At 44.5% G+C, this 27,200-nt stretch overlaps 1 protein-coding gene across 4 annotated transcripts in view; it reads left to right on the top strand.

Moving 5' to 3' along the window:
* Window positions 1-27,200, top strand: part of IFT122 (intraflagellar transport 122) — a 65,046-nt gene that overhangs the window by 5,948 nt on the left and 31,898 nt on the right. For 3 of the 4 annotated variants that reach the window (XM_074312959.2, XM_019746766.3, XM_019746757.3), the window contains exons 3-15: window positions 95-179; window positions 4,438-4,516; window positions 6,248-6,324; window positions 8,612-8,678; window positions 9,621-9,767; window positions 10,804-10,977; window positions 12,903-12,978; window positions 18,249-18,440; window positions 18,601-18,739; window positions 19,932-20,134; window positions 20,971-21,108; window positions 22,423-22,587; window positions 25,124-25,321. In XM_074312959.2, coding sequence (XP_074169060.1) covers window positions 95-179; window positions 4,438-4,516; window positions 6,248-6,324; window positions 8,612-8,678; window positions 9,621-9,767; window positions 10,804-10,977; window positions 12,903-12,978; window positions 18,249-18,440; window positions 18,601-18,739; window positions 19,932-20,134; window positions 20,971-21,108; window positions 22,423-22,587; window positions 25,124-25,321 — 1,740 coding nt within the window. The remainder of the gene's footprint in view (window positions 1-94; window positions 180-4,437; window positions 4,517-6,247; window positions 6,325-8,611; window positions 8,679-9,620; window positions 9,768-10,803; window positions 10,978-12,902; window positions 12,979-18,248; window positions 18,441-18,600; window positions 18,740-19,931; window positions 20,135-20,970; window positions 21,109-22,422; window positions 22,588-25,123; window positions 25,322-27,200) is intronic. The other variant, XM_019746774.3, reaches the window with a different exon arrangement.

The raw sequence follows: 27,200 nt of genomic DNA, 5'->3' as shown, positions 1-27,200 counted from the left end.
TTATTAAAACAAAAATAGCATCAACAACCTGTAGGAATTCTAACTAATGAATGCCATGTGGATAATCTGTACTTTTGCCCCCTTTTTTTGCCAGGTTTATGACACCTCTGATGGCACCTTACTTCAGCCCTTAAAGGGACACAAAGACACCGTGTATTGTGTGGCATATGCGAAGGACGGTAAGAGGCTGCTCTGGGTTTACAGTCTCTGTCATGGCTGGCCTCAGAGATTTTCATTTTTCTCCTTAGGCACTCTTTAATTTTTTTTAGTAAGCTAAAGTACAATTTACGGGTTCAGAAGATAATTAAGTCTCTTGGACTTCAATCATTCAATTCAACAAGTTTTTACTGAGGGCCATCTATGTGTCAAGCACTGTTCTAGCTGCTTCACATGCTTTAGAGAACAAAACAGACAAAGGTCCCTGCCCTTATGGGTGGGAGAGGGGAGGAGAGAATATGAGGAATGATATACAATAAACACAGTAAATAAATAAATAAAACAGTATACTGGAGGATTATAAACGTTAAGGAGGAAGAAAAACTAGGGTAGAATAAGGGGGATTGAGTGTGTTGGGTGGGGCAGGGCATTGTGTTACAGTATTGAATAGGGTAGTGAGGGTGGGCTTATTGAGCTAGAGACGGTGAGCAAAGACTTGAAGTTGGGGAGGCAGCGAGATTCCGATGGTGGGCTTCTGGAGGAAGAGCGCTCCTTGCAGAGGGAGGGGCCATGGCAAAGGCTCTCAGGAGGGAGTGTGCCTTCCCGGGGCTGGGGCAGAGAATCGGGGAGCAGTAGGGGATGAGGGTGGAGAGGTAACAGGCATGGGGTGGCCAGATCATGTTGGCCGTCAGATGGACTTTGGCTTTGATTTTCAGTGAAATGGGGAACCACTGAAGAGTTCTGAGCAGAGGAGAGATCTGATTTGAGTTGTATTTTTAAAGGCTCCCTCTAGCTGTGTTGGAAACAGCTTGCAAGGAGAGAGGATTGGGGCAGGGAGATGAGTGAGGAAGTCCTATCCAGGCAAGTTTTATAACACTGGTGATGGGGGCTCAGACCTCTGGGAGCAGAGGAAGTGGTGAGAATTGCTCAGATTCCAGTGTGAAGGTGGAGCCAATAGGATTGCTTGACATGTTGGATGTGGGGCTGTGAAGAAAGGAGTCAGGTGACTCCAAGGTTTTGGATGTGAGAGACTGCGAGGACGGAGTTGCCCTCCACTGAGATGGGGAGGCTGACGGTCGACAAACTTAAAGCAGGAGATCAGCAGAATTCAAGTCTGGACATGTTGAATTTGAGATAAGTTGATGCTGTAAGAGGGGAGAGAACTGCCAGAACAGAGTTGTCAAGTGGGCAAGAAGAGATGGGATCTAGGGCATGGGTGGGGCATAGTGGGAAGGTAGAGGATGTCACTGCAGGTGCTGGCAGGTAGGGGCATGTGGTGGTAGGAATTTAATGGAAATTCTCTTCCATTCTTTCAATGAAATAGGAAGCAACGTCAACTGAGAATGAGGATGGGAAGGAGATGTAAGAGAGTTGAGAAAGGAAAAAATGTAAAATCACTGCTTAGGAGAGTGTGGCTGAGTGAATGGACCCGGGAGGGATGGTGAGATCTCCAGTGACACGAAGGGCCCACTTGAAGCTGGTGATCATGAATTAAAAGTGAGATCAGCTCATGTGGTTGTGTCTTTTTCTCCACCACTTTGAGCTGCATAGATGCCAGAGTGGAGGAGATGGAGAGTTGGATTTAACCGGAGTGGTGCATTTGCAGGCACCTCTGAAGATGAAGTAAGAGGGCAAGGGCACAGAGGATGTATGCACAGGAGTGATTGTATGCACTGATCTTGAACTGTCAGCTGAGGACTGAGGGGGGAGTGGACAGGTGGTAGGTTCTGGTGGGGTTGAAGGATTATTGGAGTTGGGGCATCAGGTCGGGTGAGAAAGAGGGGAGGTAGTGGTCAGAGAATAGGTGATGAAGTTGATATTGAGAGTTAAATATAAACCCATGTTACCCACAGCGTGGGATTGGTGGGAAGAACACAGGCTTTGGAATGAGATGGATCCAAGTTCCAACCCCAAAAGCTCTGTGAGTTTGAGGTGGTTAATATTAAAGATAACATTCTGTGAGCACTGCTGAGATGTCACAGAATCAGAGTGTTATAGTGCTTAAACGAACCTTGGAAATTATTCAGCCTCCAGGTTTTTAACTTCTTTTGGATGATGGACCTCTCTGTGGATCTGATGAAAGCTATGGACCACTTTCTAGAAAAATGCACATACTTCATGTATACGCACAAGTTTTAGTCTGATCTAGCCCAGTGTCTTCATTTTAGACCTACATAAAGACATAGAAAAGTCAAATGACTGGCTAAGGCCATGGAGCAAGTCAGTGGCAAAGACAGCACTAATTTCTTGCCTCATAGTCAGGTGTGCTATGCCACGGTCTTGGGGTTGTTTGTTTGTTGGTTTTTTCATATGTGTGTTTGAGTTCAAGTTCAGAGTAATGCTGTGGGGAGACCGGTAGACCTCTGGAATTTATAAGCATTGGGGCTCTTTGGCCTGGAACACCATTAAGGCCCTTGAGGATATCAGAGTGTGACCTGCCATTAGTGGCATTTGTCAGCAATTTGCAGGATCCTGTCGCACACATCGTCACATTTGATCTTCCCAATAGCACTGTGAAGCAGACAGGAAAAGGATTCTCAGCTCCTCTCACAGATGAGAAAACAGGCTTGGAGCAATTACAGGTGACTGAGGGCAGAGCTGGGCCCAACCTAGGTCTTCCGACCACAGAGCCCTTGTTCTTTCTAGTGTATCATGCTGCTTCTTCATGACACTTATATAGTGGTTAAGAAGTGTTTTAATTCCTCTCAGCTGGCCTTTTCCCCTTGGTTCTGGAAATGGAGATACACTGAATCCCAGTTTCGCTCTTTAAGTCTGCTTGTTTCTGATTTTTCTCTTAAGTTTTAATAAGTATTTAATGAGTAACCATGGTACAAAGGTATGTAAGAACTGTTTTTTGTTGTTGTTGTTCAAGAAAAACAATACAAGATAATATGAAGAAATAATAGTAGTAATAATAGCTAATTATTTTTAGAATTGATTCTCATCCAGGCACTTCCCTAAACCCTTTAATCTCATTTCATCTTCACAACAACTATGAGGTAAATACTATTGTTATATCCATTTTGTCAAATGAGGAAATGAAACAGAGACATTCAGTAGCTTGTTCAGGGTCCTGCAGCTGGTAAGTGACATCATTGGGAATTCCAGCTCAGGCTCTGAGCCCATGGCCCACACTCTTCATCACCTGCTGCCTGCCAGGATGGGAGAGGAGTGACACATAATAACCTATGAAAGCAGCTTCTATTGATTTAGTATTTGCAGCAATGTCATACGGCTATCACCCTAGTGTCTACTGTTTCAGCCACTGTTCAAGGTGTATTACAGATATTATCTGAGTTGACCCCCACAAAGAGTCTTTAAGGAAGGTTATTATCCATTTATGTTTCAGGTGACGACATTGAGGCTCAGAGAACAGTGACTTGCCCAAGGTCAACTTCCACTTGCCTTAAGAATAAAGTCTAAAAATCTTTAACATAAAGTGTACAGAATCTATCCTGTGCTTACCAATTAATCATCATCTCTTACTGGAGTAGGTGAAAGCTATCTGTTTGCTGCCATGATACCTTGCTCCACTTCTAAGCACTTGCAAACTTGTAATCATGTAATTAGTAAGTAATTTCTCCTTATACGTTGCCTCTCTCCATTCTTTCCTAAGCTCAAGTAGCTGTGAAAATGAAATCTCATCTGTCACTCTTTTGCTTAAAGCCTTTTTTTGGGATAAAGAGCAAGATCTCAACTATGGCCCTGAAACCCCTAGAGATCCCTCCCCCACCCATCTCACCCCTTGTTCTTGGAGTTGCATGACTGCCTATCCGCCCCTTAGACATTCCAGGCTTTTCCTGCCTCAGGGCCTTTGCACATGTGTTCTATCCATGTGGATGACTCTCCTCTTCACACCTAAGGTTTGATAAGCTTTGCTAAACCTTTAGGTCTCGACTGAAGGATCTCATCCTCAGAGAAGCCTTCCCTCATTTAAATTAGGACCCTCAGTTATTCTCTTTCATAGGTTCCACTTCTTTTATTACCATATTGTATTTGTATTGGATTAATTTAATTTCACACTCAACTTTCCCCATTACACTAAACTCTATGAAGGTGGGGATTATGTGTGCTTTAATCACTATTTGATCCTTAGCACAGAACATGATTCCTAGCAGATAGTAAGCACTCAATACATCTTTGTTCACTCAATGCCAGACAGACCAGGATTTGAACCCAAACTTCCTGACTCCAAAGTACTGCTTCCCAGTACTGATAAGAACTCTGGAAAATGCTGGTTTAAAACAAATGTGAGAATTTTCTTTTTAAAAATACTTTTAGGCAAGCGCTTTGCTTCTGGATCAGCTGACAAAAGCGTTATTATTTGGACGTCAAAATTGGAAGGCATTCTGAAGTACACGTAAGTAACCATTTAGGTGTACAATATTATTGGTTTGATACATATCTTATTGAACGACTATAGCAAAAGCCCCCTTAGTGAAGATATAAGGAAGAACTTTTTTCTCTGCGATTGAACTTGCCATTAAGTTCTGGGGGGCTGTGGCGGGTATAGGACGGGTGGGTAATGAATAAGGGAAGGAGCATTCCTTGAGCACGACTAGCTTGGCCAGCACTGGGCGAGGCGTTTTCCTGTCACCCAGTGTAGTGACTCTGACACCGCAGATTCTACCCACTGTCCCCATCTCAGGGAACGGCCTCACGTCTCTCCATTGGCAACGGCTGGAAACTTGGGCGTGGTGTGCCCCAGGCTTCTCTTACTGTACAGGTTCTGCTCATGTTCTTCCCTGGTCCTCCCTGGTCCTCCTCCTTAGTTAATCCTCTTCACTCTGCAGCTCGCGGGCTCACATGTTTCTGTGCCGCCTTTCCTGCCCCTCTGGACCTAAGCAGGTCTCCTCAATGGCATTTCTCATAGTTACAGTTTTACCTTTATTCTGGTGATTGATGTCTCCCATGATCCTGTAAGCTCCAGGAGGGCGGACACTGCCCGTTTTTGCTCACCCTGTTTCCCTGGTACAATGCCTGGCCCATAGTCGGTACTCAGCAAATGATTTTCTTTTCTTTTTAATTGTGGTAAAATACACATCACATAAAATATACCATCTTCACCATTTTTAAGTGTACAGTTCAGTAGTGTTAAGTGTATTCATATTGTTGCACGACCAATCTCCAGGACTCTTTTCATCCTGCAAAACTAACACTCCATACCCGTTGAACAACAACTCCCATTCCCCCTCCCCCAGCCCCTGACAACCACCATCCTACTTTCTGTCTCTATGGATTTGACTTCTCTAGAGATCTCATACTCGTATAAGTGGAATCATACAGGTTTTGTCCTTTTGTGACTGGTTTGTTTTACTTGCCATAATGTCCTCACAGTTCCTTCATGTTATAGCATGTGTCAGAATTTTCTTTTTTTTTAAAGCTGAATAATATTCTAGTGTATGTATAGACCACGTTTTCTTTATCCATTTATCTGTCATCAGTGGACACTTGGGTTGCCTTTTGGCTATTTAGAATAATGCTGTTATGAACATGAGTATACAAATGAACAAACAACTTTTGAATGAATGAATGAATGAATGAATGAATGAATAGATGGATGAAGTTGTAAGTAAGGTGTTACCCAGAAGTGAAGGAGTAAAACTGAGGCTGAGATGCCATGTGTGGTATATGACTCACTCAGCGTTCGTTGTTGTCTAGGGATTTGCCCTGTTTTCAGATCTTGACTGTAGTATCTTCATTGCACCTCCGTCCTGTATTGCCAGGCCTCCACAAAAAAATAAGAGTAACAGCCATTAAATAAAGCATTTCCTATGCAGCTGGCACTAGACTAAGCGCTTTACATCATTATTATCTCCCAAACCGGAGGCATTCGGCACACTCGTCCTGGAGGCGTGGCTCTTAAGCTAGGCCAGGCGGATGGGTGGGTCAAGTTTAAGAGATGAAAGTGATGGGTGAGGGACAATCCAGGGGAAAGATAATTAATCCCTGTGCTTTTTGCTGGTCACTTACATAAGAGCCTGTGGTGTGTAGTCAGAGAGGCTGTGGGCTTATCATTAAAATCTCTAGTCGTAGCCACCGAAACGTTTGTGGTTTGCTGCACAATAATCTACAATTGTTTACTTCCCAGGCACAATGATTCGATCCAGTGTGTCTCCTACAACCCTGTTACCCACCAGCTTGCATCTTGTTCCTCCAATGACTTTGGTAGGTTCCGATTCCTGATGTCTTGTCCTGGAAGAACTGCAAATCTGGGCAATGTATGCTGAAATCCATCCAGAATGTGGTGGTTTCATCCTGAGAGAGTTAATGCTACTTCTCTCTCTTCAATGGCTGCGGGAGGCGGGAAGCTGACAGTTATTCTTTAAACTGTGTAGAAACAAAGAGAGTGAATGATGACGTTGAGTCTGGTAAGGAATCTGGGAGACAGCAAGAAAGGCCCCCAGGAAGGGAAATGGCAAGAAGGATGGGAGAGCACAGGCATAAGTGTTGCCACCTCTGGGAAGCCTTTCCCGCCTCACCCTGGCAGGGACAGTTCAGTTGGGACACTAAATACCCCTCAGCATCTGTATATGTGTGAAATTCTTCACCATTTCCCCTTTGCTTTTTGTGCTACTGGTGTGGGGGCTGTGGCTTCCTCCCTGAGGGGTTGAATGCCCGGAGGCATTCACCCTGGCCCCACACATGGCACTGGCATGGTCCTGGCACAGAGGAGGGGTCAGTGTAATGTCCGTCAAGGCAGGGAGGGAGAGTGGGCAGAGGTTTGTAGGTTATCTCCGTTCAAGGTCAATTCTGGTTTTCAGCTCATCAGTTCTGTTTTCCTTGCTAAGAGATAGTGGGTACAACAGCCATTATCGAGGCGTCAGAGACCTAATCCCTGTTAATGTCAGTTTCCTTGTGTAGATGAACACATTCCCACCCATCTGTCTCATTGATAGAGTTCTCAGGTTCAAAAGAGAGAATGTATTTGAGAGTACATTGTTTAAATGAAAGGGGAAGGGACAGTCAGTCATTGCATTTTTTCCATGTGAGGCATCGGTCTGTGTGCTTGCTTTTGGGCTTACATGACTAAATAGAATCCCTGCCCTCAAAGAGCTTGTGGTCGAGGGCAGGGGAGGTAGAATTTGTAAAAATACAATATTAAGTAATAGTAATAGTTGTTAAATGTTCGCAGTGTGCTAGGCTCTGGGCTAAGCGTTAAAAATGAATTCCTGTGTGAGCTCTATGACAACCCCTGAGGTCAGGATATTATTCTCAGTCTCACTCCACTGATGAAAAAGAACTGGGGCTTCGAGTGAGCGGTTCAGTGACTTGCTGGAGGTCAGCTAGCGAGTAAGTAGTGGAACCGGGGCCACACGACTGCATGTTGAACCTGCTGGTAAGCACTGCTGAGGGAGGCCCAGGAGGGAGGGTTTTCTTCCAGCTAGAGGCTCGGGCAGGCTCCGTGGAGCATAGATAATATGTGCACAGGTGGAAAGGTTTGGGGGAGGCATTCTGGACCAGGGAGAAGGGGGAAAATAATTTGATGTTGTACCTTGCTGTATAAATATATTTTTGCACTGTGTTTACCTTCTTTATCATGCTTCATGGCTCAGGCAAAGAGTAGAATTTGCTTATATTGCCTGGACGTACACCTGTTGTGGGGCTCTGAGCCAGCACCTCTGGGGGTAGGAGGGAGCCAGCCAAAGGTGACCAGTGTGCCATGGACAAGGCCCAGGCTAGATACTGTCACGTGCTGTTAGTGAGGCCTGGGAGAGGAAACTGGATTTCCAGAAAGTATCATACAGTACTTTGAATGCTAAGTTGTGCTCTGGTTGCCATGTAATAGCTGTTTACAGTGAAACTGCCATTTTTTTGAGTAAAACCCCTGAAAAATTGGCTTGAAATTCACCAATCTGGCTTCCTTTTTTTTTTTTTTTCTTTTTCTTTTGAAAAAATTATCGATGCACAGAAAGTTGCAAAGATACTAGAGGGGTTTCGTGCACCCCTCCTCCAGTTTTCCCCATGGATACATCATGTATAACTATTGAATAATATCAATACTGGGGGGAGCATTTGAGATCTGCTCCCCAGCATCTGTGGCAGTTTGGCTCAAATAAACTCTTACAAAAATCCTCAAAAAACAAAACAAAACAGAAAACCCAAACAAAATCCGGAAGCTGGTCTGGCACATTCTGTGTGTATAGTTCTGTCCTTTCCTCACCTGTGTTGATTACCATCACTACAGAGATACTCCTTATCTTCACGTCCCCCTCCTGTTATCCCTAATGCCTGGTACTTGGTAACCATTAATCTGTTCTCCATTTCTATCTAATTTTGTCATTTTAAGAATTTATAAAATGGAATCCTACAGTATGTGACCTTTCGAGACTGGCCTTTTTCACTCAGCCGTAAAGCCCTGGAGACCCTCTGCGTGTCAATAGTTTGTTCCCTTTTATTGCTGAGTAGTATTCCAACCAATCTGTCTTTTTTTTAATATTATTTTGCGTTGAAGGCTTGTGGTCTCCAGAACAGAAGTCTGTCTCCAAGCACAAATCCAGCAGCAAGATCACCTGCTGCAGGTGAGTGAGGGGCAGCTCTGAAGGTAGGCTCTGTGTTCCTCCTCTTCTACACATTCTCTCAAAATGCAGTTCATTCACACAGTAGAGAAGGTCTTGTGTGAACTCGTTGGTTTGGGCCCCCATGTTTCCTCTCTTCTTCTTTTCTGGTCTCCTCAGTGAGAGGGATTTGTGCCTGCATTCGATCATCAAGCAAAAGAGAACTATAAAGCGCTTTCATGCAGTTATCTAGCTGCAAACCTCCTCAGCCTGCAGCTGTCCTCTCTGGAGATGCGAGGTTGTCCCTTCCAGGCAGCATGTGTCCTGGAGAAAGCCCGGGCTTTGATGCTAGACCTGGATTCAAATCCTGGATTCAAATCCTGACAGGCTCTGTGACCTTAGGAAATTTATAAAATCTCTCTGAGCTGGAGCCTCCTCATCTGACAATACTGGATAAAAATACTGACTTGATAGGGCTGTTGAGAAATGCACACAAACTAATGAGTGTAAAGCATGCAGCACAGCTATTCTTGCTGTTCAGCTTCTGAGCGTAACCTTTCTTTCATTCATCATATGCTGAGCACCTGTTCTAGGTGCTGGGAATACACCATGACACAGATTTTGTTCTTAAGGTGCTGCTGAAGTGGGAGGAGGTGGAAATGGCAAGTGGGGAATAGAGGCTGGCCCAGCAGCAATGCAGGTACAAGCTAAGGGTTGTTGGGGAGGTCTGTGCAGAGAGCTGCGGGAGCTCAGAAAAAGGTGCTACTGCCTTCACATCTACCTGTTGATCCCAGAAATACATGGGATTTTAAGTTTGGTCCTCTGATTTTTCACATCAGGACCAACATGGGCCAAGCCATTGCTGCCGCATCAGACTCTATAATCAACCAAGGCATCATGTTCACGGTTTGACCTTCTGTGTGTTCCTTTCTCTCTCCCCGTGCCCTTTGCTGGGTGTGTGAACAGCTGGACAAATGATGGTCAATACCTGGCTCTGGGGATGTTCAATGGTGTCATCAGCATACGGAACAAAAACGGCGAGGAGAAAGTGAAGATTGAGCGGCCAGGGGGCTCCCTCTCCCCCATATGGTCCATCTGCTGGAACCCTTCAAGGTGCTCTTACAGCTGTCCTCCTTCTAGGGCAAACACTACTACAGAAAAGGCCTTCCTTGCTCAGCAAGCTGAGTTCTTTCTCTCCCCCTGAGGTCCTCACGCATTCAGAGGCTTCTCACCCCACTTGACTGATTTGTTTTGGAACCTATTCCATTGGAATGGAATTTTTTAAGAGCCCATCTTGTATTTTGGAATGAATCCCAGAGATTTAGCTAAGCAGATGAGTTATCTAGGCCAGCTCAAAATGTGTGTGTGTGTGTGTGTGTGTGTGTGTGTGTGCACGTGCGACATAGAAGGACAATTTCCTTATGAATTAATAGCTCACCTCTTTGCGGTGGCTTTATTTTGGTCTTTCCCTTTTTCAGTTCTTCCCTCCAAGTTGGGCAGCACATGTGTCCAACCAATAATAAATAGCTTTTTCATGAGCCTTTTTTGCTGCCCTTGCCAAAAGTCTAAATTAAGTCTCAAATGTCCCCAAATCCTGTAGTTCCACAAACAATTGGCATCCACCTTCTCCAACCTTACACACACTTTCCTTTCTATGCCGATGTGACTTGGAGGGTGGACTAATAGCTTTATCTGCTATTAGTATAATCCTGTAATATTAAACCATCAGTATCTCCCACAGAGTCCTGTGAAGGTAAATTAAAGGACTTAATTGTTTACCAGCCCAATGTCACTTTACAGGTGGTGCCTGCTTGATTTAGAAGGTTGTTTAATTCCACTGCCTTTCCTACACCAGATTATTGTGCTTCTTCCTGTATAATTTTGTCCAGCGCAGGGCTGTACCACGCATGTCTAATGCCTTCAAAGGCCATTAGCCTACCCCAGAGTTCCTGCTGTCTGATTTTTGTGGCCACAGATGACTTTGTGGCTTCAGGGTACCATTTTTAATTCATGAGAAGCAGGATGCCCGGTGTACCTGGTTGCTGTCCTCTTCCGGGCAGGGCTCCGGGGCTCCTTGACAGGTTTTGAAATTATAGCCTTAGTGTAGTTCTAGGCGTCGTGATTGTGAACAACCATTTACTATCTACAGCCGGTGGGAGAGATTCTGGATGAACAGAGAGAACGAGGATGCTGAGGAAGTCATTGTCAACAGATATTTTCAGGAAATCCCCTCCACTCTGAAGTCAGCAGTGTACAGTAGTCAGGGTAGTGAGGCAGAGGAGGAAGAGCCGGAAGAAGACGACAGTCTCAGGGACGACAATTCGTGAGTGTGTCCTGAGGAGCGAGAACCCTCCTTGCAAGGGTCCAAACCCCAGTGCAGACCTGCTGGGGCAGATGCTGCTCTGAGCTCCTTTCTAAGAGGGGCTGGTGAGTTGTTGGTGAAAGCTCCTCCAACAAGGGGGAAACGCGCCCTTTAAAACTGGTCAGGGGGTGATTTCCTGAGAAACTTCAGGAAATACTGAAAAGTCTAAAGGAGAAAAAAAGTTCAGCTCTTCTATAAAACCCCCATCCTCTGAGGAAACCACTATTAGCGTTTCATCATATTTCCCCCTCCGTCTTTTAGTGTGTTCATATAATTAACTAAATCATATCCTGCTTTCTTTTTTCCACTTAACGTTAGAGAGTGAACTCTTTCCAGTAACATTAGAAGTCCTTTGAAAAACATGATTTCGAATGACTATATCGTATGCCCTGTGTGGACGCTCTATAATTCATTTAACACATCCTGTATTACTGGACACCTCTCTTAGCCTGTTCCTACTCTGTACCTTACCTTGCATTTGCTAGGACACATATCAGAGAAGCCCTCACTTTACCCACAATCCTCACCCCCTAAATCCTGGCCATCCAGGCATTCATTCTTTCTGGAATAGGAAAGCTCAGGGAGCCAGGATATTCCGATTGGGCGAAAGTGGTCTAGCTTGGGACTTGCCAAATTGTGTTCTGTGGTACCTTGAAAGAAGGCGGTGGGAGGTAGGGGGCAAGGAAAGGAGGAAGGGGTAGGCTTCAGGGCCCTATCTATGTTTCAAATAGAGTAGCCCCTTTTACTGCTTGACATGAGTTTTGCTTTGGTAAAGAGTTCCACTGCCAGGGGGGAAAAAGGAGGTTGCAAACCACCAGTCCAGCTCATGGGGACTGAAACTAGTCCACAGCCATCTATGGCGTCCCCAAGAGGGCTCACTGCAGCCTGGGCTCCCAGCTTGTGTTTGGACGTCAGTGCCGGTCACACACAGTTCACCTGCAGGCCCCTTCCTGGTAACATTGTTCTTGATCTGTGTCTTTTTTCCCCTTAGTTGTGAATTAGTGCCTGTGGTATTTGCCACTTTGCCACTCTTGGCTGGGTTTTGCAGATAAGGCTGCACCATGTCTTGCCTGCATAGCTAATGGTGCTGCCAGATGACCACAAGGCCCTGGGTTCAGAAAAGCTGGACTTAATAAACAAAGTGGAGGCAAAGTGAGGTGGGTTAAGACCAGGCTTCAAGGACAAAGAACATCTCTCCTCTCTTACTAGATTGCAAAGTGCCCTGATCCCCAGCTGGGGCTGAGGCGGTGTCTGCTGCGTGCTTGTCCGACAGCCCTGGTCCCGAGCACTGATCCTGACAGGGACTGTTTCAGAGATAGTCGTTGATCTGCAGAGAGCCTGTCACTCCTTTTTATTAGATCCAGTCAGAAACCATTTCACCCCAACTGTGAGAGAACCTAGCGTAGGTGTTAGTTTTCCCTCTTCAAGAAGAGCAAGGTTTCCTCTGTCCATTAAAAAAGTCAGACAATCCATGCCTTTCCACTGCAAAAGACATGTTTCTCTGCCATCTCCCTATGTTTTATAGTACATAAAAGTAAAGCACTCTTGGATCTGCAACCTTGCTCTTTCTTAGCATTGCTCCCCAGGAAGTTTTGAAATGAGGGGTTTAGCCTCCTCACTGTGGCAGTGTCCCACCGCACAAACACATGGTAGGGCATTCCATGAAATCAGAAATCCCAGGAGGGCCGAACCTCATCTTGCCTCATTCTATTGGGCTGATTGATGGGTTGGCCCACGTTACAACTTTTGGTCTCAGTACTGTTGCACATTTGGCAATCTGACAGCCTGGCCAGGGCTTTCTTTTTCCTGTTGTTTGTTAAAGCCTTCGGGATAACTCATCAGCAGACCATGGCCCCACATAACCTCTTTTGTCTTCTGTTGATTAGAGAGGAACATAATGACATCCTGGCTGTAGCTGATTGGGGGCAGAAACTTTCCTTCTACCAACTGAGTGGAAAACAGGTATGTAGCTCTACACAGATCCAGTGGGAGATACAGTTACAGTCATGCCTGTCACAGTCTATTTTCACTTTCTGAGATTGTATTATGAGTAATTATAAATTATTGTTAATAAGTCCTGTTTATTGAGCATTTGCTGTGATACCAGGTACTGTACTCTGGGCTATGCATACTTTATCTCATTTAATTCTAACAAAACCCTGTGAAGTAGGTACTTGGATTATCAACTTTTTAGAAATGAGTAGACAAGACTCAGAGCAGTGAAATAAATATTATGTCCAAGTTCCCGCACTGCTAGTAAACAGTGACAGCTGGGATTGAAACCCAGACTGGTCTGACTATGAAGCGTTGGTCTTAGTTATGACCCTCCTTTCCTGTATTTGCTTTATGCATCCTACACACATTTATAAGCACCCACGTAGGCCAGCTGTGTTAGTTGCTGCTGACATCAAGCTGTGTTTCTGCTCCGCCAGAGCTCACAGGCTGGTGGGGACAGACTCAATAGCCAGCAGTCCCAGTGCTGTGTGATTCGTGGCATGATAGAGAGCTGTACAGATGGCTAGTGGAGGGACACAAAAGAGGGTGACATCAACTGCTTGTGGAGATGAGATTTTGTAGAGGCGACTTTGAGTAAGATAAGCAGGGGTTTGGTAGGCAGGAGACACTGGGAATGGTGTGTCAGGCGGAGGAAATAGCATCTGCAAAGGCAGGGAGAAATGCAAAGACATGACAACTCAGGGAACAGTGAGTGAGTTGTTCAGGGTGACTGGAACCCAGAATTTGTGTAGAGAAGATGGAGCTAGAAAGGAAGATGGGGACATGACTGTAGTGTGAATAAGGAGTTTGAACTTCATATGTTATAAGTATTCAGGAACTATAGATTCAGGTAGGAAGTGACTTGGTCAGATTCCTATTTCAGAAGAATTCCTTGATTCTGTGGAGGGTGGATTTAAATAGAGAAAGCCCAGTAGTAGGAAACCTGTTAATAGACAGCAGACAGCAAGAATTAGAGTGAAGGTGGTAGGGATGGCGTACGTACCACAACCAATCAGATGAGAACTGCAGCATGTTCCGTGGAGCCTTTTGTTTCACAGCTTCCTTATTTGTCATAACGTATTATGCTAGAAGTGGGGGTTTCAGGTCTGTGTAGCCTACCTCATCAGACCGTTGGTCATTTCTTTTGTAATTAAGTAAATAAAAGGTAAAGGTTGTGGATAATAAAGCATTTTCTCAGTTTGCTATGGCTGATTTCCCAAAACCCTTACTTTAATTATCTGGCATCTATTTTCCCCAGCCCGATCTATTCATTCACTACGTAATAGACACTGACTGAGTGTGGGTATTGGAAGCTTCCTGGAACAAATAACCACACTACACTGGGAGGGAATTGGGTCTTGTTGCTATAGTGACAATAAAAAAAGGGGGCTCAACATGGTAGTCCAGGACATGGGAAATATCTTGCATGTATCCAGCCCCAGAGCTCATGTTCTGGCCCAGAGTTTATGACTAATAAACAACCTCATTTGGCTGAGAAGGTAACCCCAGCTTATTTGGGACAGTGAAATTGTTGTTTTAGTGTGTAAATGTCTTTTAACTCTGGGAAATTTTAAAATTAAATACAGTATGATGAAGTAAATCAAACCTACGCTTTTGTGTTAGACGTAGGCATAATTTGTTATTTTTGGCATTTTAAGTGTTTGTGATGTTTAAAGGGATCTGGCTTAATAATAATAGCTAACAGTTATTGAGTTTCAGGCATTATATAAATTCTTTACAAGGCTAATTCTTTTATTCCTTATAAGCATTCTGCGAGGTGGGTGTTATTATCACCACTTTACATGTAAGAAAATTGAGGCACAGAGAGGATCAAGAACGGCCCGAAGCCACACAGTTTGGTTCGTGGCCAAGCCTGGGTTGGAACCCAGAGACTGGTTGTAGAATCCATATTAGAATATTAATCAGATTTGTCTTGTGATAACCATTTAAAAGTTGTAATTGAGTAATCAACTTTATACTTCTGATTTCAAATTGAAAGATATAAGAAATTTTTATTAAGTACATAGGCAATATTGGAATGGTAAAGAGACTCATAATATTTTCTGGCTTGGGGCGGCAGGAAGTGGGGTGTCACTGAGCTTCTTGAATCTACATTTATGTCTTTATGTCTTTTACTAAATTGGGAAAAATTTTGGTTATTAATTTCTTTATATAATTTTTCTTCCCCATTCTTTCCTTCTGAAATTCCAATTATATGTAAGACCTTTTGCATATCATGAGGCCCTGTTCATTGTTTTCATCTTTTTCTTTTCACCTCTTGTCTTCAGTTGGAGGATTTCTATTGGCTCAATCTTCAACTTCACTGAATCTCCTGTCATCTGTAATATTTCTGTTAAGCCCATCCAGTGAATTTTTGTTTCAGTTGTTGCATTTTTCAGTTCTAGAATTTCCATTTGGTTCTTTTTTCCTATTCATTCACTACAATTATATTTTCCTTTGTGTTATTGACCATAGCATCTGCTAATTCCAATATCTGGATCATCTTGGGGCCAGTTTCTATTGATTATCTTTTCTCTTGACTATGGTTCACATTTTCCTGCTTTTTGGAATTTTGGATTGTATCCTGGACATTATGAATGATCTGTTACAGAGACTCATTTATATCATGTTTTTCTGAAGATTATTGCGTGTGTTTTTTTTCTTTTTCTTTTTCTTTTTTAAGCAGGTAGTTAACTTGGCCACTCAACATTCACACTCCGTCTTTCCAATGATGGCAATAGCTGAAGTTTCTGTTTAGTTCTTTAGCCTTTGAGAGGCTTCTTGGCATCTGTCCCACATGTACATATTTCAGGTGGCTCTAGATATTCAGCAGGGTGTGTGCAGAATTTAGGCTACCCCTCTGCATCTCTTTCTTTGTATTTCCTACCTCACTTTCAAGCTGCTGTGTCACTCCAAGTTTTGTGCTTACCCAGCAGGGCGCTGATGGGGCCTGCCCTGAGCTAAAAAGCCATTAAAAAAAAAAAAAAAAGAGAGAGAAACTCACCTAAGACCTCTACCTTCTTCCAAATGCACATACTTCAGTTTCTCTCTGCTTTTGGTTGTTCTCCATACCTTCGGGTGGTTGTAATTTATAGTTGGTCCAGAGTTTATACTTGTTACCTGCAGGAGAGTTGGTCCAATAGGAACTAGTGAGCCATTACAAGAAGCTTCAAGACTTCTATGTCATGACTCATTTTTTAGTTTTCTTATTAGATTTATTGTCATTATATAAATAAGCATTGGGGAAAGTTTTGGTTGTTAGGTATTTGAAATTCTTTCAGGGAAAATTTAATATATTAAAGTAATAATTGCAGTTTAAATTAGTTTAAGGGAATTTATTAAGTTGTAAATGAGGCTGAGTAAGGGATTTTATAGTCTGTTGAAAATTGAATTCAGTAAGCATTAATTTCAATTGGGTATTTAATTTTACTAGACATAAATAGGAAAACATTTGCAAATTGAATGTAAAAACTTAAGGAAAAACCAGGTTTTTAGAATTATTTCTTTAACAAACTGACTAATAATTTAATAATGGTAATCATAAACAGTCTTTTTATTTATAAAACGTACCCTTAGGGGCAGCAAAAAACTTAAGTGACAATAAGGAGCTTAGGCTTTAGAGAAGAAAGTACAGGGGCCATGGGGACACAGGGAAGGTGGGTCTAAATCAAGCGTTGTTGAGACAGGGAGATTGGGGGGTGTTTCCTGGGGGAGATGACAACTGGCAGAGGAGGAGAGAGAAAGGGCACTGCTGGCCAGGACTGGGATGGTATGGAAAATAGCCCCTGTGAGGACGTGGAGGCCTGAAAGAGCCTGATTCTCTTGGGAAACTAAGAAGTTCAGTTTGGTTGAGGGAAGAATCTTGGGATCTAAGCTCAGGAGCTTGACTTTCATCCTAAAAGCTGAGGGGACGTCATCCAAAATGAAAAGGCAACTCACAGAATGGGAGAAAAATTTTACAAATCATGTATCTGATACGGGACTTGTGTCTCAAATATATAAAGAACCCCTACGACTCAATAATAAAAAGAGAACCCAATTAAAAAAATGGAAAAAGACTCTGTATAGACATATCTCCAAACAAGATATACATGTGGCTAATATGCAAATGAAAAGATGCTCAACATCATTAGCTACCAGGGAAATGCAAATCAAAATCACAATGAGATACCACTTCACACCCACTAGGATGGAGAAATTAGGACCCTTAAACACTACTGGTAAGAATATAAAATGGTACGTCACTTTGAAAAAGTCTGGCAGTTCCTCAAAAGGTTAAACATACAGCAATTCTACTCCTTGGTATATACATCCAAGAGAGACGAAAACATGTCCACACAAAAACTTGTGCACAACATTCCTAGTAGCATTATTCTTAATAACCAAAAAGTGGAAATGGCCCTTAACTGATGCAACGATAAATCACATGTAGTATATCCATGGGATAGAATACTATTCAGCAGTGAAAAGGAATGAAGGACTGATATATGCTACAACACAGATGAGCCAATCGTAAAAAGTCATATATTGTATGATTTCATGTATATGAAATGTCCAACATAGGCATATCTATAGACACAGGAAGTATCTTAGTGGTTGTCAGGGGATGGAAAGCTGGGGGAGGAAATTGGGATCAACTGCTAACAGGTATGGGGGTTCTTTTCGGGGCAATGGAAATGTTCTGGAATTAGTGATGATGGTTGAACAACTCTGAATATATTAAAAGCCAATGAACTGTACACTTTAAATGGGTGAATTGTATGGTATGCAAATTATATCTCAATATGGTCGTTATAAAGAGAAGTAGGATGGGTATTGTTTCAAAACAAAGGACAGTTTTTTAAATTGAGTAAATTAGGTTTGTGAAATACTGAAAAAAAGAAAGAACAAAGAAGCTGAGGGGAGCCATGAACCCTGGCAAGTACTATGTACAGAGGAAAACTTGTTGGAGAAAGACCATCCCAGGTCCAGGTTGGCTGAGGAGCTGAGACACACTGGGACTGGGGGAGACACCACTGCTGGTGCCGGTCAAGGACTGGGCGTATGGAGGGAAGGAGTGAGTGCTCCCAAGGAGGCTGGCCTGTGTCCTGATGGAATCACACAGAGAGTGAGGCTGGCCAGTTCTCCTCTCTTCCCACTTGTCCCCATTAAAGTCAATGAGAAAAGCCCTTAATTGTGTTGCAATCATTAAGGATTCAGACGGGGTTCTCCCCTTGGTGTGTGTGCTCTTTCCTCAGATTGGGAAGGATCGGTCACTGAACTTTGACCCCTGCTGCGTCAGCTACTTTACTAAAGGGGAGTACATTTTGCTGGGGGGATCAGACAAGCAAGTATCCCTTTTCACCAAGGATGGAGTGCGCCTTGGGACTGTTGGGGAGCAGAACTCCTGGGTGTGGACGTGTAAAGTGAAACCCGATTCCAACTACGTGGTAAGAAGCGGGAATTTATTGTGTCGGGCCATTGCCTGAGTAGGCACTGAACACCAGGCATATTTAGCCAGTCAGATCATTGATGTTTGCTCCTCACAAATGGGAGGATAGACGTGTTCTCCACAGAGAGCTGGGAATTGACAACTTCCTTTCCCTGCAGGTGGTGGGCTGCCAGGATGGCACCATTTCCTTCTACCAGCTGATTTTCAGCACTGTCCATGGGCTCTATAAGGACCGGTATGCGTACAGGGATAGCATGACTGACGTCATCGTGCAGCACCTGATCACTGACCAGAAAGGTAAATGGCAGGTATGGCCCCTCGGCCCTTCAGACTTGGGGAAGAGGGGTAGGTTGAGAGCGCTGCTGGCAGGGCAAGTGAAATGATAGGAAGTGTTTATCCTTGGTCTTTTGGAAACACGTTGGACTACTGGTTCTTGCTTCTTTTTGTAGAGCAGGGGGCGAGGGAAGGATGTACATGTCTTTCTGAATCTAGTAAAAGCAAAAATCCCTCTCCCAAAAATAATGCACAGACTCAGAAAAATTTTGTAGATAATTCCAGGGGGTATATGGACTCCCTAATTAAGGGAAGGTAATGTATAACAAGCCAGAGCCAAGGTGGCTGACCTGCTTGGGTCTCTGTGAACCTGAATCCCCTCTGGTCACAGGCACTCCTGGGTTACTTCTCCCCCTTGGCTTCATCTCTTCTTGCTTCCTGGCATGTCCTTCTCCCAGAGATAAGCCGGAACAGTGGGGTTCCCACAGGCTCGGTCAGAAGATCAGGGTTCCAGGCCTAGTGCAGTCAGTGCAAACTCAGTCTTCTCCTCTGTCCACCCAAATGCTGGGCTGGTTAAATGGGCTAAGCATCCATTCATTTCAAGTGTATGTCTATGCAGACGTGCTGGTGTGCATGCGTGTAGCGATCCTGGTTGAGGGTTTCCTGCAGACTCAGATGGCATCCTTTGGTCCCCATCTGGGAGGACCTCTGTTTAAAGATTCCACCTGTGATGGTGAGGGTGTAGCCACTTGGGCAGCTCCGCAACATCCCTTCTGGAGACAGTTTCTCCACCTGGTCTGTAGTGAGAGTGTGAGAGCCGAGTGTGTACCAGAAACTACACATGGTTCCCTGTTGTTAAGCGTGGTGTTTGGGGAATGGCCAGAGGTGTGGGCAGTCACTTAGGTGGGCTCCCCATCATCAGGGGCCATTAGTGCTGTGCAGAGCAGTTTATATTTATGTTCAGCAAGTGATGGTAGCACGAAGAATTTCATTTTCCATACTCATTTGTAAGCTTTGGACCACAAAGATTATATATGACTTTGGATACCAGTGTTGAGCAGAGTTGATTGTCCTTATTAGATACTATAAAGATTTTTTGATGAGAGTGTCACCTTTAATTGCCAGTAGCATTAAGTAAATGATAGCTTTTAATTTCTCTGACTTCTATCTTACTTAACAACCTCTTGCTAGAGCTGAATTTTTTTTTCTTTGACAGTTCGTATTAAATGCAAAGAGCTTGTCAAGAAAATTGCCATCTACAAACATCGATTAGCTATCCAACTGCCAGAGAAAATCCTCATCTATGAGTTGTATTCAGATGACTCGTCAGACATGCATTACCGGGTGAAGGAGAAGATTGTCAGGAAGTTTGAATGCAACCTCTTGGTGGTGTGCGCCGATCACATCATCCTCTGCCAGGTGAGCAGCCGCAGGTGGGCCTGAATCTGCTTCATGCTTCCTCCAAGGATAGGGTACCCAATCTTTGGGTTTTGGGGTCAGGGTTTTTGGACACTGGGAATTGGTCATTGCTTTCATTTTATTGACGTCTAGAAAGTCATGGGCCATAAGCACTTTGTTCTACTGGGGTTAAATATACTTGAATGACTTAAAGCCTAAATTGATAGCCTACAAAATGAAGATTGATTTTCTTTTTTTTCCTTTTTCTTTTTTTTGGTAAACATATACACATACAAATTTATGATATCCTTCAGTTAAACAACAAAAATTTGTATCAAGTCAAAAATAGTAAAGGGAGTTTTACTTTCTGATAGATTTTTTTCACAGAAAAAATTTTTCTCAACTTAGAGCTTTCTAGAAAATGTCTAGGTCAATGCCAAGAGAAGTTTGGAAAGACTCTGAGAGAATGCCAACCCAGCATCTTTCTTGGAAGTAGAGGTGAATTTGATTTCATGAAACTAGGCCTATTGGAAATGATGAAATGGAAGAAATCCTTTAGGAATCACTGGATGTAAAATACTATTAAAATCTCTCTAAAAGTCTGGAACTTCAAGCAGTTTAGGGGTGCCACAGGTTATTGGATAGAAGTGGCAAATAGGTGTGCTGAGGCTAAGCTGGGTCCCATGGGAGGACCTGTGTGAAGGATTAATGATCTCAGTCATGGGGACCAGGTGGGGTTAGATAGATTCTGAACGTGTAGGTATTTTTCATCTCTTAGGGGCAGGAAGACCTCCTTGAGAGGGCTGGGTAATACTTATTGTGTTGAATATCCATGCAGAGCTGGGTTTGCTTTCTAGGAGAAACGGCTGCAATGCCTGTCCTTCAGCGGAGTGAAGGAGCGGGAGTGGCAGATGGAGTCCCTCATTCGCTACATCAAGGTGATTGGTGGTCCTCCAGGCAGGGAAGGTCTGTTAGTGGGCCTGAAGAATGGACAGGTGAGTACTCCTCCATGTCTCCCATCAGACACATTATCTGCATGCAGACACAGGCAACCAGTCAAGCTATGACCCTGAGATGGGTTTCCAGGGCAGGAAAAGGCTTCTCCCCGCCATGGGCACGTTAGTTTCCTTTTATGAGAATAGCTTCAGGCCAAAGACTCAATGGCCCTCAGACTCATAGCATGCCCCATTCTGGCAGAGTTGGCACTGCCGCCTCTGGGCTGCACATTGAGTGGATGAATGGGCTAGAGTCACCCAGAAGGTGGGAGATTTGTTAGAGACGTGGTTTCAGTGGCTTATTAGAGAGGGAGGCAGAGATCATTCCTTAGGTCAGATCCCTATTAGGGCAGTGAATGCATGAAGGCAGTGTCTTCTAGCTCGTGTCCTAGAGGGTGCTGGTCCACAGGCTATTACTACATGTTATTAGAAAAACGGACCCTTTGCTCAAATAAATGTGGAAAATCTAGGTTACACCAAGTTAAACAGTTTTCTGTGTGTTCTTTGCTCAAAATAAGAAAAGTTCTAAGTGGGCTAAATGGAAATTTGAAAGTGAAAATATAACTGCATTAGCTTGAGAGCCAAGCTGTCTAGCAGATGGCTTGTGGCGGAGGCTTGTCAGGCCTTTCCTGGGGACAGCAGTCATGGAGTATGAGTTAGCAAGGACCATAGAATAGCAATACCAAAGGAGAGGAAAGCCTGCTTCTCTGTCACAGTCAGCAGTCACTTGCAGTGTGAGGCCTGAGAACATAGACTTTGGGGGCAGGTCGACCTGGGGTCATGCTTGTGCTTAGCTCCTCACCAGCTGTGTGACCCTGTGCAGGTCACTTCACCTCTCTGAGACTCAGGTTTTACAAATGAGGATCGCGTTTTGTAAGCTGTCAAAAGCAGTCGATAACTGGTTGCTGTCACCACTCATGATCATAATTATTTTGCTGTGATTAAACCAGAGGTCTTATCAGTATTTATCGTGGCCTCTTCCTGTGTGAGTGACTCAGATCTCACTACATGATATCTGCTAATCCTGCAGTTTGGGTAATATCATTAACAAATTCCCAGTCAAGAAGATATTCAAGTAAGTGTGTCGTGTCCTGGGGCCTGTCATCACTTTGGTGACCCCTCGTGAACCGTGCTCTGGTCTTCTAAGGATGAGCCCTGCTCCCTTTCTTTGGATGAATCCTTTTCTCTGCACAGAGCCTCTGGTGAAGTTAGTGGGAGTTGCTCTTGTAGAACACATGGGATGCCAGCAGCCTGGCGGTGTTCCAGGGGCTTGTTGCCATAGTGACTGACACTTTTTCTCTGAAATTTTGCCAGATCCTAAAGATCTTCGTGGACAATCTCTTTGCCATTGTCCTGCTGAAACAGGCCACAGCCGTGCGCTGCCTGGACATGAGTGCCTCCCGCAACAAGCTGGCCGTGGTCGATGAAAACGACACGTGCCTGGTATATGACATCTACACCAAGGAACTGCTTTTTCAGGTGACATCCCAGGGAGTGCCCCGGATGTGGTCCTTTGATTAGAGACCCTCCTCTAGCTTCCCAGTCCTTACAGGAGGTGCTCACACTCTGGCTCCCAGGTGGGTCTCTGGGAGGAGCAGCGAGGTGTCGGGGTGTAGGGGCCGTGCAGGGGAGCAGAGCCTGAGAGGCCCCACGACACAGCCCACCCCTCCCACACACGGGCTCTAGGAGCTGGGCACGCCTCTTTGAATTTTGGTTTCCTTGCAAGTAAGATGAGCAAAACATCTTTCTTACAAGGTTACTGTGAGCAGTAAATGAATAATAATAAATCTAATCAGGGCATGTTGTAGGCTGTCAGTGCACAGTTAATGTGATGATGATTCTATTAAAAAAGTCTGCTCACCTACTGGAGGCTGCCTGCATCTATGAGTGACCTAAGACACAGTGAGGAAACAGGACTAGTTTTGTCATCTGAAAGAAGGGGAGCGATGGAGGAAACCCTCCCTTCTACTTATTTTACAAGGATGCTATAAGAGCCAGCAAACTGAACTGTTTGGGGGATAGGCGTTGTTTACACGTCACTCAGTTTTGTGGCTGGAGGAAGTGTGTCACTGGAGAAGACAGCCTAAAAGCCCCATGCCCAGTGCCTGGCTGGCCTTCTGCTGGGCGTAGCACTGCTCTTTGCCTCGTCAGGGATTTGTAAATGGTCAGGGCCCATTTGCCTGAAGCAAGTTCCCCCAAAGCTAAAACCTCCCCTGATTGGCTTCATCAGCCACGATCGGTTTGCCAGTGTTATGGGCAGATTGAGGTCTTTTTGTCAGGGCTCTTCCTTGTCTTCAGCAGTAGAACCAGCAGGGCGGGGGGGGGGGGTGCTGGAGTAGGGAGCTGCCTCAGTCGGCTGGAAGGGGCCACCTGGCTACCGCCAGTCCCCCGTAACCCCTAAGGGATAACAACTCGCTCACATCACTGGGGAGGCCGCGTGGTTGAGGGGAAAGAAGGCTTTGCCTTCAGATAGACCTGGGCTCCAGTCCTGCCTGCATCACTTACTGTGTGATCTCAAGTAAGTTAGTGAACCTCTTTAAGTCTCGATTTCTCCTCACCTCTAAAATGGAACTAATAATTACCCCCTCACAGAATTGCTACAGGACTAAACAAGATACCATAGTGCCGAGCTCAGGGCCTGGCACAAAGTAGGGCCCTCAGTGCCACTTCTCCTCCGTCTCCACACTACCCCCTGTAGGTTGGTTAGCAGGCTCCCATTGTGAATCTGAGCAAGAACCATGTAGGAGGAGGAGGGTGTGTGTCTCTCCCCGTCCCCTCTGAGGGTTCTGTAGTAGGTTGGGGAAGGTAATTCTCAGCCCTTGCCAGGAGACAAACATTCCCAGCTATCTTTTTTTCCCTCTTCACTGTCCCTGCCCCTGCAGAAAACAGCTATGTTGTTTTTTTCCCCCTCATTATAAAAGTAATCCATGCTCATTATAAAAGATTTAGACATTGTGAGAGATTCTAGGCAGAAAGGTATGAACATGTGCTGGTCCCCAGGGCTCTAGAGCTGAGCAGGAAGCTGAGAGGAGTTAAGGAGAGGGAGTGCCTCCCAGGGTGACCGTATTCTTACAGTGTGCAAATTATAAATGTAGAGACAAGTATATTGCTTTTTAATCTTAAAAATAGCTCACTGTTCTTTTGTTTATTACTTAAAAAAATAGATGTTCATGACTAAAAGAAAATTTCAGGCAAAGGAAAAACAAAATGAAAAGCACCCACAATTCTACCCACTGAAGAACAATTCCTGTTAATTCTTTGGGATATACCCCTTTACACCTTCTATGCATAGCTATGTATACTCATTCTTTTTTCTTTTTTTTAATATATTTTATTGGGGGATATTAGGGAACAGTGTATTTTTCCAGGGCCCATCAACTCCAAGTCAAGTCATTGTCCTTCAATCTAGTTGTGGAGGGTGCAGCTCAGCTCCAAGTCCAGTTGCCGTTTTCAATCTTTAGTTGCAGGGGGTACAGCCCACTATCCCATGCGGGAATTGAATTGGCAACCTTGTTGTTGAGAGCCCACACTCCAACCAACTGAGCCATCCAGCCACCCCTCCAGAAGCTCAGCGGCAGCTCGTTGTCTTCAATCTAGTTGTGGAGGGCACAGCTCACTGGCCCATGTGGGAATCGAACTGGCAATCCTGTTGTTCAGAGCTCGCGCTCTAACCAACTGAGCTACCTGGCCGCCCCTATATACTCATTCTTTAACAGAAGTAAAATCCTTCTGTTGCCGATATTTTTCACTTATTATGTAATGATTAATATTTGGGGATAATTTTTTTCAAAAGTAATGCTTGCTTATTTAAAAATTCCAACATACAAAAATGCATACAGGATCTTGCCCCTCTCTTCTATCTATTTCGTTGGATCACTTTTCCTCCCTTTCCTTCTATCCCACTGTTAGCAATTCAGTGTGATTCAGGCTATAAAAAGAGAACCTGACTGAATGTAGGAATGGTGCCAAAGCCCAGGGTGGTAGTCACAGGATCCCCACCATTTCTGCCCGTCAGGAACCAAATGCCAACAGCGTGGCCTGGAACACCCAGTGTGAGGACATGCTGTGCTTCTCGGGAGGAGGCTACCTCAACATCAAAGCCAGCACCTTCCCTGTGCACCAGCAGAAGCTGCAGGGCTTTGTGGTCGGCTACAATGGCTCCAAGATCTTCTGCCTCCATGTCTTCTCCATGTCAGCTGTGGAGGTGCCACAGGTAACCCGGGGCGCGCCTGTCACCTCTCAGCAGTGGCAGGAGAGACAAGACCAGGAAAGCCAGGCCCCTCACTGGTGATTTGGGGAGGGGATGGTGAGGAGAGAGGGAAGAGAGAGAAGAATGACAGCTGTGATGTCATGGAAGGCATTCTGGACTTGAACCTGAAATCCCGTTACCACCCTATGCAACCCATGTCTTTGGGCAAACAGCTCAACCTCACTGAGCCTCGTTCTTTTTGATTCCCTCTTTCTGGTAGAGACGGGGAGGGCTATGGAGGGTTGTCTGTCAGCAGACAGAGTGTGTTTCACTGAGAGCTGTGCATGGGGCAGAGTAGAGCAAACCAGCAAAGCTGAGAGTCCCGCAGGGTATATACACAGGCGCATGAAGTGGGGTGGTATGTGTGAAGAGAATATGGGTGGGATCGGGTGTGGGGGCTGAGCTCTGTGAGTCAGAAGGGGGGCATGGGACTATCTGCACAAGTCCCTCAAACTAGAAGGAGACCAGAACAGAAATGGGAGGCTGCAATCTGGAGCCATAGAACGAAAGAGGGCAGAAACACAGCTAAGAGGGCAGAGACCAACAACCTGAGGCAGGGCTGGCCAATCACAGCCATCCCAGCTGCCTGTCTGCCTCCCAAATAAACCGTGCCCACTGTAGAACTGCTGTAAAATAGAGAGAAGCACCAAGGAGGGGGACATTAGCCCTCAGAATCCAATCCTCAAGAGAGAATCACTTTTAAACATTTGGAATATATCCCCATGGTGACTTCATGCTTGGAATGCAACAGCGAGATAAAATAGAGCTCAGAGGGCATTTGTTCAGTTAGGGTATTTTTAAACCCAGTCCTTTTCTATATGTTTATGTAACATATACATGATATACAGTTATGAGTATATCATATAAACATTTTTAAACAAAAGCAGAATAGTACTATAAATATTATTTTGTGACTTTTGTCTGTAAGTATTGGTCATATAGATGAAACCTCAGACTTACTGTACTTAATTTACTGAATGTGGACCATAAATAAGAGACACTTTTAATCACCTTCCTTTATTTCCATCTTCTAATTTAACCTAACATTTACATATTGCAGACTTATCACTTTGTATGGATTATTGGCTATGAACTAGCAATCTAGCTTTTTCACTCAGCCGTCTACTGGAAACATGGCTCCATATCAATAAATGTACTTTTCTAGCAGTTTCAAATCCTAAGATGATTCTAGACTCACATACAATTGTAAGATCTCATACAGAGATCCCTGTACAACCTGCCCAGTGTCCCCACTGGTACCAGTTTGCAAAGCTGCAGTTCAGATTTATCACCTGTATAGGTTTGTATCGTCACCACCGCCACCCCATGAGATCCTCGGTGTTGGGTCACTCTTATTATAACCACACCGCCCTCCCTGCTGCCTCCCCCACACGCTGAATGGTTTTTAATGACTGCTTTTTGTCCTGTCTTATGGATCTTCCACAACTTACTCAACCAGTACCTATTGTTAGATATTTATGCTCTTTGCAGCTTTTTTGCTATCGTAGTTGGTGAACATCTTTCGAGCTAAGTCTTTGTTCTTATCTCATCGTAGCTCCTTGGTATAAATTCCTAGAAGTGAAATCGCTGGGCCAAAGGCTGTTTAGGCTGCATATGAAAGGTTTTTAGACGTTTCCTGATTACCTTTCAGCTAGGCTACGTCAGATCTACGTTCCCTGCACACATCTCACCTCTCATTCTCCCTGGCTTGGCTTCTTGTAAAGGGTGGGACTGGAGTCCATTTCTTCCTCTAAGCTGATGATGCCCTCGTTACTCATTGCTTCAGGAACTATTAGTGCCTGACACAGAGCAGTTATTCAATAAATGTCAGTGGAATTCAGAC

Source organism: Rhinolophus sinicus, chromosome 5, assembly GCF_057876585.1.
Source record: "Rhinolophus sinicus isolate RSI-liver-muscle chromosome 5, RSI-T2T, whole genome shotgun sequence".
Classification (NCBI taxonomy): Eukaryota; Metazoa; Chordata; class Mammalia; order Chiroptera; family Rhinolophidae; genus Rhinolophus; species Rhinolophus sinicus.
Note: the sequence above shows the minus strand (reverse complement) of the source record. Positions and strands in the feature narration are given on the sequence as shown.